General features: G+C 37.4%; 2 protein-coding genes across 2 annotated transcripts; both read right to left on the minus strand.

Annotated features, from left to right (window-relative positions):
• Nucleotides 1-5,548: 5,548 nt before the first annotated feature.
• CBG00230 lies at nucleotides 5,549-13,190 on the minus strand (the record flags this gene model as incomplete). Its single annotated transcript, XM_045240180.1, has 16 exons — nucleotides 5,549-5,590; nucleotides 5,643-5,750; nucleotides 5,797-5,890; nucleotides 9,792-9,868; nucleotides 9,940-10,039; nucleotides 10,088-10,254; nucleotides 10,298-10,442; nucleotides 10,490-10,614; nucleotides 11,042-11,158; nucleotides 11,205-11,430; nucleotides 11,551-11,681; nucleotides 11,729-11,842; nucleotides 11,883-12,011; nucleotides 12,109-12,216; nucleotides 12,487-12,541; nucleotides 13,132-13,190. The coding sequence occupies 16 exons, from the start codon at nucleotides 13,188-13,190 to the stop codon at nucleotides 5,549-5,551; spliced, it is 1,797 nt and encodes a 598-aa protein (XP_045091506.1).
• A 472-nt stretch (nucleotides 13,191-13,662) lies between these two features.
• Nucleotides 13,663-15,693, minus strand: CBG00231 (the record flags this gene model as incomplete). The annotated part of the gene is made up of 3 exons (XM_002645263.1): nucleotides 13,663-13,693; nucleotides 13,977-14,014; nucleotides 15,541-15,693. The coding sequence occupies 3 exons, from the start codon at nucleotides 15,691-15,693 to the stop codon at nucleotides 13,663-13,665; spliced, it is 222 nt and encodes a 73-aa protein (XP_002645309.1).
• Nucleotides 15,694-16,122: the final 429 nt, after the last annotated feature.

Consider the following 16,122-nt stretch of genomic DNA (forward strand, 5'->3'; position numbering starts at 1 on the left):
GTGATAATGAGAAAGAGAATGAGGAAAAGGTCAATGGATACTGATGTAGAAGTGTTCTGATGAAATAAGTGTATTGTTGGGAAGAAATTTTGTTATTGGGTAGAAATTCTAAAAAAAATATATGTGTATAATGGCGAACAATCATCCTCGCTGCACTATTTGGGAGTGCATAGAAACTTCACAGACCCAATAATTTGGGTTTGTTTTCACGAAATTGTCGCAAAGGTCCTGAGGGTGGCTTCATAATATTGAGCGATCTCTTGGAAGGATGAGTCAAAGTCGGCTCTGGAATTGGGTAATTTTTCATTGGAAATTTTTCTACTGTGGTAGGTGGGACGGGCCGCGTGCCGGGCCGGGCCGAGGAAATTCGTCTACCGGCCCGACCCGGCTTTTTGCAACTATGGTATTTTGTTTCTATTGTTTTCGAAAACTAATTTATCATTTACGAAGTCGTAGATCACATTTCATCACATTTTATTAGGTTGGTAAGAAAATTTCTTTCTTTTTTGGCAAAATTTTTGATCCGATTTTCCTTAAAACGGAGGGAGCAATATCAATGAAAGTAACGTCCATGAGCATCAGTAGTTGTCTGGCAACGCTCTGGTAATTTCTTGAATCCGTTGGCCTAGAACGAAGAGGGCTGACACGGGAAACACTCCATATGTTCGGATGAAACCTATTCTAAATAGTAGTACGCAGTCTAACTAAAACAACCCCAAAATTATAGCTGCCGTCGTGAAGGTCTATTCAAATGGCGAGGCATTTTTTGATTTTTCGTGAGTTTGGAGTCCGTACTCTTCGAGCAACCATAACTTTGTTCATTTTTACTGTAGACGTTCAAACTATTTTTTATTCAAAAGTTGATAAGTTGGCAAACATTATTGGTAAATACACCTATGCTCCATCTTCAAAACGATAGTCAGGAAAAAAGAAAATACGAAAATATCGAGTTCCAACGGATTCAAAAAATGCCAACTATTGAGAAAAATTGGTCGGGGGACCATTACTATCAGATTTCTCAGGGCGAGTAACGTACGTATACGTGTTCAAATATAGGTCAAGCCCTTAAGTTACGAGACTTATTTCCATTTTTCAAAAAAAAAATTTATAATTCATGTACTATATACATGAAATTTTTCGAAAAAATAAAGTTTTCGAAAACCAAGAATAACCAATAAAAACAAAAAAAAACAACAAAGAAAAGTTCAGAAACTGAAAAGGAAAGCATTCGGTAGTTAAAATTTTTCTCTAAAAATTTCATGTATAGAGTACATGAATTATAAATTTTTTTTTGAAAAAATGGAAATAAGTCTCGTAACTCAAGGGCTCGACCTATATTTGAACACGTATACGTACGATACTCGCCCTGAAAAATCTGATAGACATGGTCCCCCGAGCACTTTTTTTCAAAAGTTGACATTTTTGAATTCGTTGGAACTCGATATTTTCGTATTTTCATTTTTCCTGACTATCGTTTTTAAGCTAGAGCGTAGGTGCAATTAACAGTATTGTTTGCCAACGTATCACCTTTTGAATAAAAAATAGTTTTAACGTCTACAGTAAAAATGAACAAAGTTATGGTTGCTCTAAGGGTACCGACTCCAAACTCACGAAAAATCATCGCCATTTGAATAAACCTTCACGACGGCAGCTATAATTCGGGGGTTGTTCTAGTTAGACTGTGTACTACTATTTAGGATAGGTTTCATCCGAATCCCCGGGTAACATATGGAGTGTGAGATTGAAGAAATGAGCCAACTCCTTTTTGGTGTCATCTTTTCGATTGAAAATTTTTCTATCAAGATGACGAGTTAGCAAAAATACGTCAACTGAAGAAATGTTGACAACACTTGTGCCAAGATTTTATCAGTTGACAGATTTTTGATAGCTCCCACAGAAACCGCGATATATGAGATCGAAACAAAACTTTCGGAACAGACGGCTGTCCTCCGTCACACAGAAAGAAACTTTGAGCTGAGTTTGAGGGGTTCTTATGCGAGTTAGCAAAAATACGTCAACTGAAGAAATGTTGACAACACTTGTGCCAAGATTTTATCAGTGAGCCCCAAACGACCATTTGTCTGAAAGGACAAGGTCCGGAAAACACTGCGTTAAAAAATAGTTTAACGAAGCGACATGAACTTTTGGCTGATCCCTCAAGTCACCGGTGATTTTGTGTGCTTGAAATGAACTGTGGATTTTTCTCCTCGTTGTGATTCGACTCTCAAATTCACTTTCTGTAACTAGAAATTATACAAGGCGGCAGTTTTAGTAGTACNTACATCTAGAACCTCCCAGTCTTCATTATTTCACAAAATCACCAAATTTCTAGCATGCCCTTTTTCATGTGAAATTTAGGTTTCCGGACGTCCAGAGCTAGCCCTTTTTTGTTAATCGACTGACCCTTCCGCACATTGATAGAGTAACTTACCGAATTTTCATATACGGTAGTTAGATCATTCAGCCAACTGAACGTGCGAAGAAATGATAGGTGAAACATACCCATGTCTACATGGCGAAACATATGGAAGTTCGGAAAAACACGGTGTGCGAATCAACCCAGTTTTTGACTTTGCCAAGAGACTTCGATCCGTTCACAAAACTTTATTGACTAAAGGACAATGTCTGTGACATTTTATGAATAGTTTGAAATGGATCCACCTCCTTGGTTTTTATCAATTGATGAAAATCCGACCACTAGGCCGTTGCCATCTTTCAAACTGAACTCCCCTGCGCGGAATTTTTCTAACCAAACGCAAATTGTAGGCGGTGACGGAACATGTCCCTTATATATCAATAATTTTATTGCCAATAGCAGGTGTTTAAAGACCAAATAAAAATGAAAATCTAAGCATGTTGCTTATGTGCATTGGGATAAGGACCAAAAGAACCACCATTTTTCCAACACGAAGTGAAATAAAAATTTGAAAATCTACAATCTGATAGACACTGGCCACAGCTCTTAAACAAAAAAAATCGGCTCTTCCCGGGAAGAACGGTCCTAAATCGGGACCGCCGGTATCATCATTGGACCACCGGTCCCCAGAATTGCGACAACGGTCCCGTTGTTTCGACAACGGTTTCATTGTTCCGACAACGGTCCCATTGTTCCAATAATGGTCCCAATGTTCCGAGAACGGTCCCAACGTTCCGGCAATAGTCCCAAGGGTACGACAACGGTCCCAACCAGGCTTAATCTGGAAACCCTGTTCCCGAAATACAGAAAAAAAACAGAATGGTCTTTAAAAAATCCAGTGGAAAATTTATCATTTTTCTTATACTTGGGAATTTCAATAATTTTTGACAGGAACTTTTCACAAAATATTACGTTTTTTGTATTGTAGGCTTAGGCCAAAAGCCTTTTTCCGGCACTGATGTGAACAAGGCGTTTCAGCCTAAGCCTATAATTATAGACCAAATACACTCTGAACAAATTCAAGAAAAGTGCTGGAATTCTCAGTTATCAGAAAAATGTTCGTTTTTGTTGCTGAATTGTGTTTCTAAGTTTAAAAAAAATTACAGTGTTCCAAATCGGGTTTCCAGATTAAATCTGGTTGGGACCGTTCTCGTTCCCCTGGAACCCTTGTCGTTGGGACCGTTCTCGGGACATTGGGACTGTTGTCGGAACAATAGGACCGTTGTCGATACAATCGGACCGTTGTCGCAATTCGTTGGGACCGGCGGTCCGATGATAGGACCGACGGTCCCGCTTTGGGACCGTTCTTCCCGGAAAGAGCCAAAAAATCTGGCCGGGTGCGCCACTTTTAGAACCAGAAATCGAAGCTCAAAAACAACACTTTCAAAAAGAAAAAAAACTTAAAGCTGGGGGAACATGAAAAAAAAATATTCTCGAAATTCTATATATGCCCTCGAGGAGTAGAACTTGTGGGGCGAGGATTGAGGGTGCGGTGCCGCTACCGACTGAGCCACGCCGGCAAAGAAAAAACGGCCTCCCATTTGCATACATAAAGGCATACTTGAAAAATTCCGGTCGGCCCGGGCCGGGCCGGGCCTGAGGAAAATTTCAAAGCCCGGGCCCGGCCCCCCGGTATACAAGGCACGTTACGTGCCTCAAAAATACAATGCACGTTACGTGCCTAAAAAATACAATGCACGTTACGTGCCTCAAAAATACAAGGCTGGAAACAAGGTAGACTTTCATCATTTTAAAAATAACGAGTATAATTTATATTCAATATATATTTACATACGAGTCAAACTGGACACCGAGAAACTATTCATTTCTTCATGTCGATGAGAGAGGAGAACAGTGTTAGTTTCAAAAAATGTAACTTTCAAATTAATTGTGATTTTAGCCCATTGTTTTCAAGTCTTTCTTTGACTCTCATTGGGACAATGAGGAAAGAAGGTTTTTTCCACGCACACAACAACCGTTTTGGATAAAAATCACTATCTCCGAATCCAATTTCAAGGTGAACATATTATACATAAGCACATTCTCATAATACATTTTCAGTGTGAAGTTGGAGAAGGGTGGGTGAAAACTTTCGAACACCGCCTTTCCGTAACAACGATCGAATAACATAACAGGCTGATGAAAACACAAGGGAAAAGTTTCCGAAAATTCTTATTCAAAAATAGAAAACCATAATTAGCAAGGTGATAATTATGACGTTTGTGACCTAGTTGTGTGATGCCGTGACTTTCTAGTTATTGTTGTTGCTACCTGGATTAGCTTACATAAAATTTTAGAATTGAACAGAGTTGACCTGCTTTCGGGACTTATGTAGTATGATTAGGGAACTGATTTTATCAATCTTCTTTGTGCTGAAATAATAAAAATCCGAATTTTTTTTTTGGAAAATCGGATATCCGATTTTTTGCACTGGAAGTTGGATATCCGTACTGTGAATGAATGTTGAAAAAAAATTCGGATTTCGAAAGTTTTGAAATCGGAGTATTCCGAAATTCCGAAAACTTCAGGATTTGGATTTTCCAAAATTCTAAAAATTTCGACATGGGAATGTTCCGAAATTCCAATATTTCAAAATTCCGCAGTTGTGAAACTCGGAATTTTTGACACGCACCTGAAATCAACACAAATGTGTTACATTTGGTATGTATGTAGTACGTATCCGATTTTGAAACTTTTCTTTCCTAAAAGAAGTTTTGTAAAAAGTTATCTGGAAAAGTTGAGTCTACAGACGCCTGCATAACAGCGACTTCGAGCAATTACATATTTCAGTTCATCAATATTTCCACCATGACCTGTTCTTTCAGAATTTTTATGAACATTGAAAAACATTTTTTCTACACCTAATTAAAACATTTCAAAGCTTCCTAGTATATAACTCTGTCCTCACATGGTCCGCACTTGAAGACGGAGGTATCGGTATTCAATTCATTATAGTTAGATGTTCAACAGGTATAATTAAATATCTGAAAAATGTCGTGTGAAAGAGATAAAAATACCGATTACACTAAAAATGGGATTTACGTAGAAAGGAAAATGAAGATAGAAAATGAAACAGCATAGAGTTAGAACAAACTAACTGGAGAAATGTGATAATTTTGTTGACGTAGCAGATTAGCTCATTTGGCGACGTAGGGAGCTGACATCGTCTTCTCTCTGGGAAATATACAGATAATACGTAACTATCGAATTGAGAGAAACAACTCACTCGTTTAGTCTCATCTGTTATCTTCTTGTCAAGCACATTTTTGACAGTAGTGACTGACTCAGCAAGTTTTTTGATAGCAATTTTGCATTCATCCACGTCGCGTTTCATCTGAATAACATTTTAGTTCATTGAAGTTAGTGATGATAACAGCTACCTGTTGATCTGATGTCGCCGCAGTTTTTCCACCGTTATATTGCGTTTGTTGGAGAGTGGTGAAGGCTTCCTGGAGTTCCTTGATCGCCAAGTATCTTTAAAAAATGACATGGTAAAAGCGTAAATTCTCTCATGAAATACCACCCTAAATTTTGAAGCACATTTTTTTTAATTTGTGTAAGAGATATCAAAAATTAGACATTTGATGAAACATCCTTTATAATATCTACTTCTTACTAACAAGGGAAGTGTTTTCAGACGGGGGTTGAGAATTTGCTCAAAATTTGTACAAAGGTACTTTCGAACATGCTGAAAACGGTGTCAGCAATATCTCATCCCCGGATCCAATAGGAATCAAAATATCAAAAGATCGATCTAGCAGTACTACATCTCGAAAAGAGCAAAATTGAGAAATTTTCAGAGCAAAATTGAGAAATTTCTCTTTTTTGCTTTGAATACCTTGTCATTTCATGAAATAAGTGTCACAAAGTGTCTAGAGGTTTAAACTGGAAATCAAAAATTTGTTTCGAAAAGAGCAAAAAAAGTTTACCCACAGTGGGGTTCGAACCACCATAGTCACTCCTAATGACACATCCTCTTGCCACAACACCACACAACCGACATTTTCCTCTGGCGCGGAGGGCGTAGAGGAGAGGGGGAAAAGTGCGCGCCGAGATTGGGAGAGAATTTTCAGACGAAGATTTCAGCTTCCCGGTGAATCCGGGGACGAGATATTTCTGACATCGTGTGGAGGATGTCTCAAACTATAAGTACTAAAATTTTCAACAAATTCTCAACCCCCGTCTGAAAACACTTCCCTTGTAAGGAAACTTTTCTGTCTGTGTGTGTGTCTGTGTGTCTGTCTGTCTCGGACATTTACTTGAATAACTCAAAGAGACGTGGGACTCCTATATTGGTGCGTGGTACGTAGTCATAGAGTACCGAGCGCTTCATGCCCATCGTGTCCTGGGCCTTCTAGCTAATAGGGAACCTATAGTGTTGAGAATCGAAATTTTCGAAATTATGCTAAAACTCACTAAAACTTCATGAAACTCTGCAAAACGGTTTTTAGGTCTATTTAAATGCTGCCTACAAAAAATTGAGCTCAAATCTACAAAAATAAATTTTTTGAAAATTTCGTTTTTTTTCGGGAATCACTTCAATTTCGATCGTGTGGCCTACTGGAAATGTGTGCTATAGTGTTTTTCTTTTTACAAACAGTATTTTCAGACACTTCTGAACTTTCTGACCATATTCACTATCATTTCTCTTGGAAAATCAAATTCTCTCCAAAAATTAGCAGAATTATTTCACAAACTGGAAATGAGAGTTTTTTAAAACTTTAGTTTTTTTTAATCAGTGAATTTCAAAGTTTTTCAACTTTTGAACTTATGAATTGTTGAATTTTCTAATTGAAAATTCCCGTGTTTGTTTTTCTGAATCCCAAAAACTCGAAATTTAGAGAGTTAGAAATGAAAATTGCAATTTAAAAACAATTCAAAAATTTCTGTGATTTTGAATCTCCCGTTTCGGATTTCCTGTAGTTCAAAATTTTTGAACTTTTGAAAAAACCAGAAAACAAAAAATACGGGAAGCCAGAAATCTAGATATCAGAAATGTCCGTGTCGGATTCTTATCCGGTTTCTCTCCGAATATTCTTTCAAAGCGGCAAAATTCCCTTCGGAATTGCCTCAAACACCTGCACGTGCAAGCGCGCCCTAGCGCACTGGCAGCGGGAAATTCCTTTTTGCTGGTTTTCTTTGGACTTTTTAGTCATTCCTTTCGAGTGACCGGTTCACGAGCACGTGACCATGTCAATATCTGATTAGGTTTCATTTTTAAAGCTTTTGATTCCTTTTTCTGAGAGTGCAGTTCACGAGTAGGTGGCTGTACGAAAGTTCTACAAAGGTTTCTTTGTGTTCTTTTTCTAGAGTCTGGGACTCTGTGTTTCTTTTATTTGTGTTGCCTTGTTTTGAGAATATACCCTAGTTTATTCTTAATCGTGTTCTTTCTTGTTTCTTTCTCTTTATACAAGTTTAGAAAGAGTCGTAAGGCAGGCAGTCCCTAGCCGAGCGATCTCTTTTCGAATCTGACCTCTGAAAATCAGAGAACCGAGTTTCGTAGATTCAGAAACTGAAAGCTTTGTTGAAAAGCTCTAAAATTCTGAAATTTTAAAGCCCATAGCTTTACTTATGCTGCATTTTCGAATGTCTAATTATCTGAAATTTCAATTCCTGGATTACGGTCAGGCCTGTGCGGCAACAAATTGCCGAAATTGCCGAATTTTTGTTGCCGGTTTGCCATTGCCGAAATCGGCAACGAAGAACAAGTTGCCGAATTGCCGTTGCCGATTTCGGCAAAAAAATTTCGGCAATTTCGGCAACTGAAATTTTTTTTAATTTATAGATTTTCACAATTTTTTTTAGTCAACAAAATGATTTCGCAGTTTGAAAAATCAAATTTTGAACACCATCATCCCTCAGAGTGAATTTTAGAGGAAATGTGTCCCAATAATCATCAAAAATACTTGCATCGGATCTAAAAATGGGCTTCAAATTTGTGAGCATAGGAGAAAAATAGATATCATGAGTCACAACTCATCAAAAAAATTATCCAATTTGTCTCAAATCTCTAGCGAACGTGTGTCGTGAATTGCCTAACAATTTGAGCGCACTATTTTCAAAACTCACAATCGGAACAAATATTTTTAACCATTGGAATACCCTCTATTGCTAAAAAGAAATAGTTTGCATAAAAATGTGGTCTTGAGTTGTCAATTTTTGTAATTACTTTTTTAAGGAACTAATGAAACGCATTTTCTGTAGTTCTGAGCCTGATAGAAGCATTTTCATGTGAGTTACGTATCGATTTTACTAAAAAAGACGCAAAACTTTTGTTGCCGAAAATTGCGGCAAATTGCCGAGTTGCCGAATTGCCGAAAAAATTTTGTTGCCGCCCAGGCCTGATTACGGTACTTCTAACCTTCTGAGTTCTCGAAATTTTGCTTTGAAACATTTTTAATTTTAAATTCCGAAATTTTGGGATGTCTAAATTCCTGGAAGGAGGACTTTCAAAATTCCGATTGCTAAATTAGTATTTCCATTTGGGTGGGTGAAATTGCGGACTAGCCGCTACCCGCTATGGGGCTCCCTCCCGCAGCACCCGTGGCCACACGCGATTATGTGTGTGTGAATTTTTCAATTGTTTTTAATGATAAAATAATCACGTATTTTCCATGTAAAATTGAGTTTCATAAATTGAAAAATAGCGAAGAAAATAAAATTTTCCTCAATTAAATGATTGCGGGGACCGGCGGGAGCCGCGGAGGTGAGTCCCCCGGACGGGTGCGGGAATGAATCCCCCCCCCCCCCCAAATGGTAACCCTATGCTAAATAACAAAAAAAAGGAAAAAAAACAATCTTTGAATAAAATTGGGAAATTTATCAAATGGTTTTGCAGTTTTGTAAATGGGAGCCGGCCCAAAAAGTTCGAAATAGAAACCGAATTTACTATTTTCCGAATAGTCGTTTTTTAATCTCCCGAGTTCCGAAATGTTTGGTTTTAAATTATCCAAATTATAAATTTCTGAAACTCCGAATTTCTAAATTTCCAATTTTTAGCCCTGAATAATAGTGACGAATAACCTTTTTAAGATTATGAGTACGGAGACGATGAGGTTCAGCATCAGAGGTGCAAGCCTTCTCAATAAGTACACAGATATTGACTCCCCGAAATTAAAAAAAATCCAGGAAAACAAAAATTTCGGGTATCAAAAAGTCCAAAAATTTAAGAAATTTAGGAATTGAAATATTCCGTATTTTTCAAAAGTTTAGTAATTATGAAACACAGAAGTTCGGGAAAATCGGAAAATCCTAGAGGCTCGGGAAATACGGATTCGAAAATTGATTGGTTCAAAAATTGAGACATTAGAAAATCAGAAAACTTGGTTCCGACTGGTCACCAGTCTATTAAAGACTTTTCTGTATATTTCCTAACCTTTCTTCTTCTTCGTTGTCGATTCTGGTATTCAATTGATGTTTTATATTATCCGCTTTGGCCGACAATTCGTTTAACTGAAATTCAAGTAATATCGTAAACAGGTAGAGAATCCACCCGAAGTAACTTTTTTGAGTGATAAACTCACATCTTGTGGGATCTGCCTCTCAACCTTATCTCGTATTCTATCTTGAGCTTTTTCCATATCCTCCTGAAGCGCATCCATTTTGTTGAGCTGAGCACGAATTCTGAGAACAAACTTGTGAAAATGATTATTTGATATATTTTAGTCTCACTTGCTAACATGTTCCCCATCTCCAAGATCCGTGAGTCTTTGATTCATTTCCTTACGGTCGTGGTAGAAACCTTGCTGAACTCTGCTCATTTTCTCTTCCAACTTGAGAAGTCCTTCCATACTCAATTTGTTTTTATCTGCAGCAATAGCCTCCATTTCTCGGCGGAGCTGCAAAATATTTTATAAAACCCAATATTCAAACTTTGCTTACTGCGTCTGTGTCCAAAGCGGGCATCTTCACATTATTATTTCCATTTTTCATCTCATCAATTGATTTATTCATTCCACCGACATAATTATTGACTCTATCTTCTATGTCGGTCATCTTGGCAAGCAAACCTTTCTCGTGGAGTTTTCTGAATAACAGGTCAATTACATCAATTCTAGATAAAACTAGAAATACCTTGCTTGAATTTCCGAATTCATCAGTTTATCTATTTTGTTGTTTCCCAACTCTAAATGATGTTCTAGAGCAGCAAGAGCCTCGTTGACTTTTTGGAATCTTTCTTTTTGTTTTGCTTTTTCACTCTGAAACCAGAAATTACCGTGAAACCTGTTTTAGAAGAACCGGAGTTTTTTTTATATTTTTCCAAAGTACCTCTGGTCCTCCTATTACAGGGACCTTTCACATAGAGGAGGGCTTTCTATTTTTCAACCACTGTACCAAAAATTTGCGTTGATGATTAGGCAAAATTTCGTTCGCCATTCATGAAAGTCTACCAACTTCACCAAAATTGACATTTTGAGCAACATTAGTGTAAGAACAAATTTTCGGGATTTTTAATTGAATTTTTTTCAGGGAAGTTTTGAATTTAAAACAGAATATTTTGAAAAGGGTCCTTCTATTTTCCCGAGAGCATCTTGTAAGGCCCTTTTATAAGAGCGGAGCTTATATTAAAAAGGCCCTGCTAAAGCAGGTATTACGGTAGATTACAAATACAACACAAGACACTACCGAGATTTGTTTCATCGCAACATCCAATTGCCCGGATAGATCAGCCAATCTTGACTCATAGCTAAGGCGCATCTCATTTTCATTCGCTACAAAACGCTCTGTTTGGGTACGAATCATCTGAAAATTTTACAATTAGCTTTAAAATATCATGAATAACTCCGACATTCTCCAAAACCGAAATTCTTGAATTCAAATCATCTTTTGTTTTCTGCTGGTTTTCTGTCATTTTTCGAGTAACTTCTGCGGTGATCAAATTTATTTTATCATTGAGTCTCCTTGTTTCCTCATTCAATTTATCCTTATCAACATCTCCTTTCTTCGACAAGTTGGTCATTATATCTTGGCGAGCCAGGTCTTGATGTCGAATCATGTCTTGTAAACGTTGGATTCTAAAGTGAAACTTCAAAAAAAATCAATCTGGTAGTCTAAATAAAAATCTGATAATACATCTGATTATAAAATCTAATTATAATCTGATTATAAAAGTCATTTTTCAAAAAGTTACTTACCCATCACCGGCAGTCTTACTATCTTTTTCTCTGTCCCTTTGTTCTCTGTTCAAATTTTTTTGAAGCTCCATCACTTGATTATGCATATCTCGTAGTTTAGAATCCAGCTGAGAATTGGCGCTGGATATTTTCTGAAAAAAAAACTAGGTTTTGTTGATTTCATAAATTGTGAGCTCACAGATGGATCCACAACTGGTCGGCTTTTCATTTCGTTGTTTATATGCATAAGATCAGTAACCTGGCGGTCCATGGAATTCCTTAGACCTGATATGTCGTTGTTCATTATCATCAACTAAACAAAACAATGATTCAAGAACTTCTACATTTCCAACCTTCGCGTCCATACTGTTCATTTGCCTTCTGACATCATCAAAATCTCTAGACTGCACTCCAGATGACTCATTGTTCTGCAGACGTCGTGTAAGCGCATCTTGATTTTGTTCCAATCGTTTTCTAGCTGCCTGAAAGTATCATTTTCCATTCGAAGTCTCCGATTTCACATGGACTAATTGATTTAGCTAAACTAAAAAGGGGAAATGCATTACATCTACACACTACCTTTTCTGCTGTCGCCAAATCTCGATTCTGTTGTTGCATTTGTGCCAATTGGCTTTGGAGGCGTATAAGTGCTCCATCATCTCCAGTACGTGGTGGTCTTTCCGGCGTCTGAATTAGAAAAAGACAAATACGGTTTACATAGGTTTCGGGTAAATGAATAAAGGATTAATTGGTGATCAAACGGGGATAAGAAGGATTGGAATTCACTCAAAAATAAAAGAGGAACACTGCAATTACTTGCGCTTTCCTGGTGACCACCCGTCTGGTTACAACTGGAGTTTCGTAAGAACTTGAACGATTCTGAATGATTGGACAAAATGGAAAAGAGTCAATGTTACTGCGTTCAAAGGGATATAGGAAAAATATTCAGGTTTTTACCTTTGGTGTGACTGCATGGCCTTCCTTGGGGGCTTTGGGACCTTGTCCAGATGGCCTGAAAATTTGAATAACTCTAGTTTCAGGCATTTTTACAAGGAATCCACTGACAGTTTCAGGTACCGAATTCATATCATTGCTGAGAAAATATCTTGTTTTTTAAAACTAGTTTGACAGTTTTTATTTGAATAAACCATTTAAAGTGTACCAGTTGATTAGAACTACAAAAAACGTATTTCTCCGTTGATTCTCGGCCATTTTGGTCATTTTCTGGAGCCTGGAGCGCGGCTGTCGAGTTTCCTATCATTCTAAAAACTTTGGAGAGTGTAAAACTGACCTAGGTCAGAAACTTTGCATTCACAGAAAATTTTGAGAATTCCTAGTTTTTCGTTTTCAGTACAAAAAGGCTTCTGCTTTTTTTTCAAACACAGTCCAAACTTTTTTTACACAGTCCGAATTCTTTGAAAATGATTCAAAATGATCGGAAACTTGACAGCCCTGTTCTAGGTCAAAATGACCGAAAATCAGTTGACTAAAATTTTTCTCTATATTTTATTGACCGGTACTGTGTTTTACGGATAGCCTCAAAAAAGTAAAATAGAGTAAAGTTTTATAAATTTGACATTTTAAAATTATTCAGAAACTTACGCTAAACCAAGTATAATATCTTTAGCAGTATCTCTAGTTCCACGAGTCCTTCTTGACATCTCCTCTTGCGAAACTAAAATTTCACAAAAAAAAGCGTATGCCCCTAAAACTCCGTAGACCCTCCCAACAGCAGCTTGACAACCGTCACTTTTTCGCTCCCATGTCGTCATGGTCACAGTATGCCCCCTAGTCCTCAATTGTGACGGAGCATCCTTTTGTCTTGAGGTCTTTTTTTTCGCTGTTAGAAACTTTATTATTTCCAAAAGAAACAAAAAGTAAAATGGACCAGCAGGACTATGTATTCATTTTTAAATGGGAGAATGGAGACGGGATAGGATAGGATAGAGAAAGAAAGAACTCTTGACACTATAAATGTATTGAAAATATATAAAAAAAAGAGACAAGATGGAGTTTTGCATGTGTATCTTTTTTAGCAGTCTGCATATAAAATAAAATTTGAAAGGGAATGAGAAGAGAAGGCGATCGACTGGAACCAATTTTCGATGACGGTTGATGTTGTTGAAACTTGATTTAGAAATCTTTTTCCACCTCCAACTTGCTTCTGAAATTTGAATGGTTTTTTTTTTGGAAAAATGATGCTCAATTGTTAATTTCGATTTTTGAAAAAAAAACTGAAAATGTTAGAAAGAAAAATTGTGAAATTTTAATTCCAAACACGTACCCACAAAGTTATAAGTTATTCTGGTTAAGTATATAATAGAAGTGAAGAACAAAAATAGAAGTCTATCAGGAGAAGTGGTGTTGGGGGATCAGAAGTGTTAAGATGAGAAGAGGAGGACGGTGAATTGGATGGCTATTCAGCCTTAGCCTCCTGAGCAGCCAACCTTTGAGATGGAACGCGTGGTTGTGGTCCAAATCCGTACTGAAAAAAGGAATGTTAAAAAGTGATCGAATATTGTGAAGAATTGTTTGTCAAACTTGAAATACCGGTCTATACAAAAAGGTATTTTCAGTTAGTGAGTTACTATTTTCTAGAGCCTAGAGCTCGACTTTTAGGTTTCCGATCACTTTGAAATTTGCGGAGGATGTAAAAAACTTCTAGATTGAAAACTTTGTTTTCCAGATATTTCCCCATTTCTAGAAGACACCACTGTTTGGCTCGTTTTTGTACTGAAAGCATGAAAAAATGTGTACTTCAGAAATTGGCAAATAACTGAAAAACTAGGAATTTTCATAAAATTTCGTGAATACGAAGTTCTCAATCTTGGCCTGCTTCACAACCTCCGAAGTTTTTAAAGTTATCGGAAACTTGGCAGCAAAGCTCCAGTCTCCTGAAAATAAACAAAATAACCAAAAACCTACCGACAAATACATTTTGTATATTTTTTGACCGGCACTGTGTATTTATCAAATCTAAAATTTTGAGAACTTTTGAAAACTTCAGGCCAACTTTGTGTACTAAGAAAAATTTCAAAAAAAAGTCAAAATTTTGTCTATAGTTTGCCTGAAGCGGCCCACGGTCCAAGGGTACATCGAAAAAGGGTACATCGAGGATACATCGAGTTCTTAGGGTACATTGGTTCTGAGGGTACATGGGATCTTAGACTGTAAGGCGTTTTAGCCTAAGCCTATAATTTTGAGCAGAAAGCAAAATAGCATGTATAAAATATTAATTGACTTTTTTGTCCACCTACATGTACCGAACAATCCAATGTACCCTTGGAACCAATGTACCCTAAGAACTCGATGTACTCTTTTTCGATGTACCCTTGGATACTGGGCCGCCTGAAGCTTTCGAAAGAAAAAAGCTTGATTTTTGTTTTTGAAATTTTTCTCGTACACATAAAGTCTGAAGTCCCGTTTTAAAACTGATTTTTATCAAATAAATGCCAACAGTTTCCCTCCAATTTTCCTTTTAATTTTGCCGACCCAGTTCTCTCTCTCTCTTGACATCTTGCGCATTTTGTCAGCCGACATCATCATTTTGCTCTTCTTTCTCCAAACAAATTACATACAAAATAAAATGCGTATCCCGTGGAGCAATCTGCCTCACTTTCTCTCTATTTCTCTCTTTGTTATTCCAATTGACGTCATTCTGTATAGTGCGCATTTCAGTTTTTGTTTGGTGAGCCCTTTTGGGAACACAAGGAGCGATGAAAAGTAAAACATCTCTATTATTATGTGGCAGCTGCAGCTTTCTACCAGATGTTCTTCCCATTTCTCCGCAGAATTGTCATAAACATTCTGAAGATTTCATCAAGCCTCTCCGTTTCTTTCAATTAAAAAAAAAGGCTGCTAGAGAATCTCTAGAGATGATTTGCTCCATAGACACAGAGGGTCTAAAGTGCTGCACTTACGTCACTGATCTTTTCTTTCACCACTAGACAGAAAGAGAGCGTTAGACAACTAGACGAAAAAAGCAAAATCAAGATTTTTTATATAACATACTTTGGCAAACACGGTCGGATCGTCTTCCTTTCCAACGCAACACCAGAGAATGCAGGTGACGGAGATCACCAAGACGGTACCGAAGAAACAGAGCCACACGGCAACGACACCCAAGTAGTCAATCCATTGGAGTTGTTGCTTCAAGTCGACCATTCTGAAAAAAGAGATGTACTGTAAGGGGAAGAGTCGGAGATAGAAGGAATATAAAACGAAATAAACTGAAATAAATGAATTTGAGGGCTAGAGAAGAGGTTATATTTATAAATTGTTCTCTACTAGAAAAAAGAAAAACGACATGTATTTTTCACTCGCATGCAAGAAACTTAATGATCCGGGACCTGGGAAAGCCAGGTGGCTCCGTCTCTATCAAGCCATGGTCTTGGGCTTTATGGTGCTTTGCGCAGAGCCCACCATTTGAGGAAAAGAGGAGAAAGGGAAATGTGGTTGAGCACAGGAAAAGCAAAGCGTTTTGAATTTAAAAGAGAGGAGATGCAATGGAAAACTCCTCGCTTCCCTCTTTCTCTCTTTTGCCGAATGTCGAAACTGACTGCGCAGGCAACAACTAATTTCGAGCAAATTTTA

Source organism: Caenorhabditis briggsae, assembly GCF_000004555.2.
Source record: "Caenorhabditis briggsae complete genome, chrX, whole genome shotgun sequence".
NCBI lineage: Eukaryota > Metazoa > Nematoda > Chromadorea > Rhabditida > Rhabditidae > Caenorhabditis > Caenorhabditis briggsae.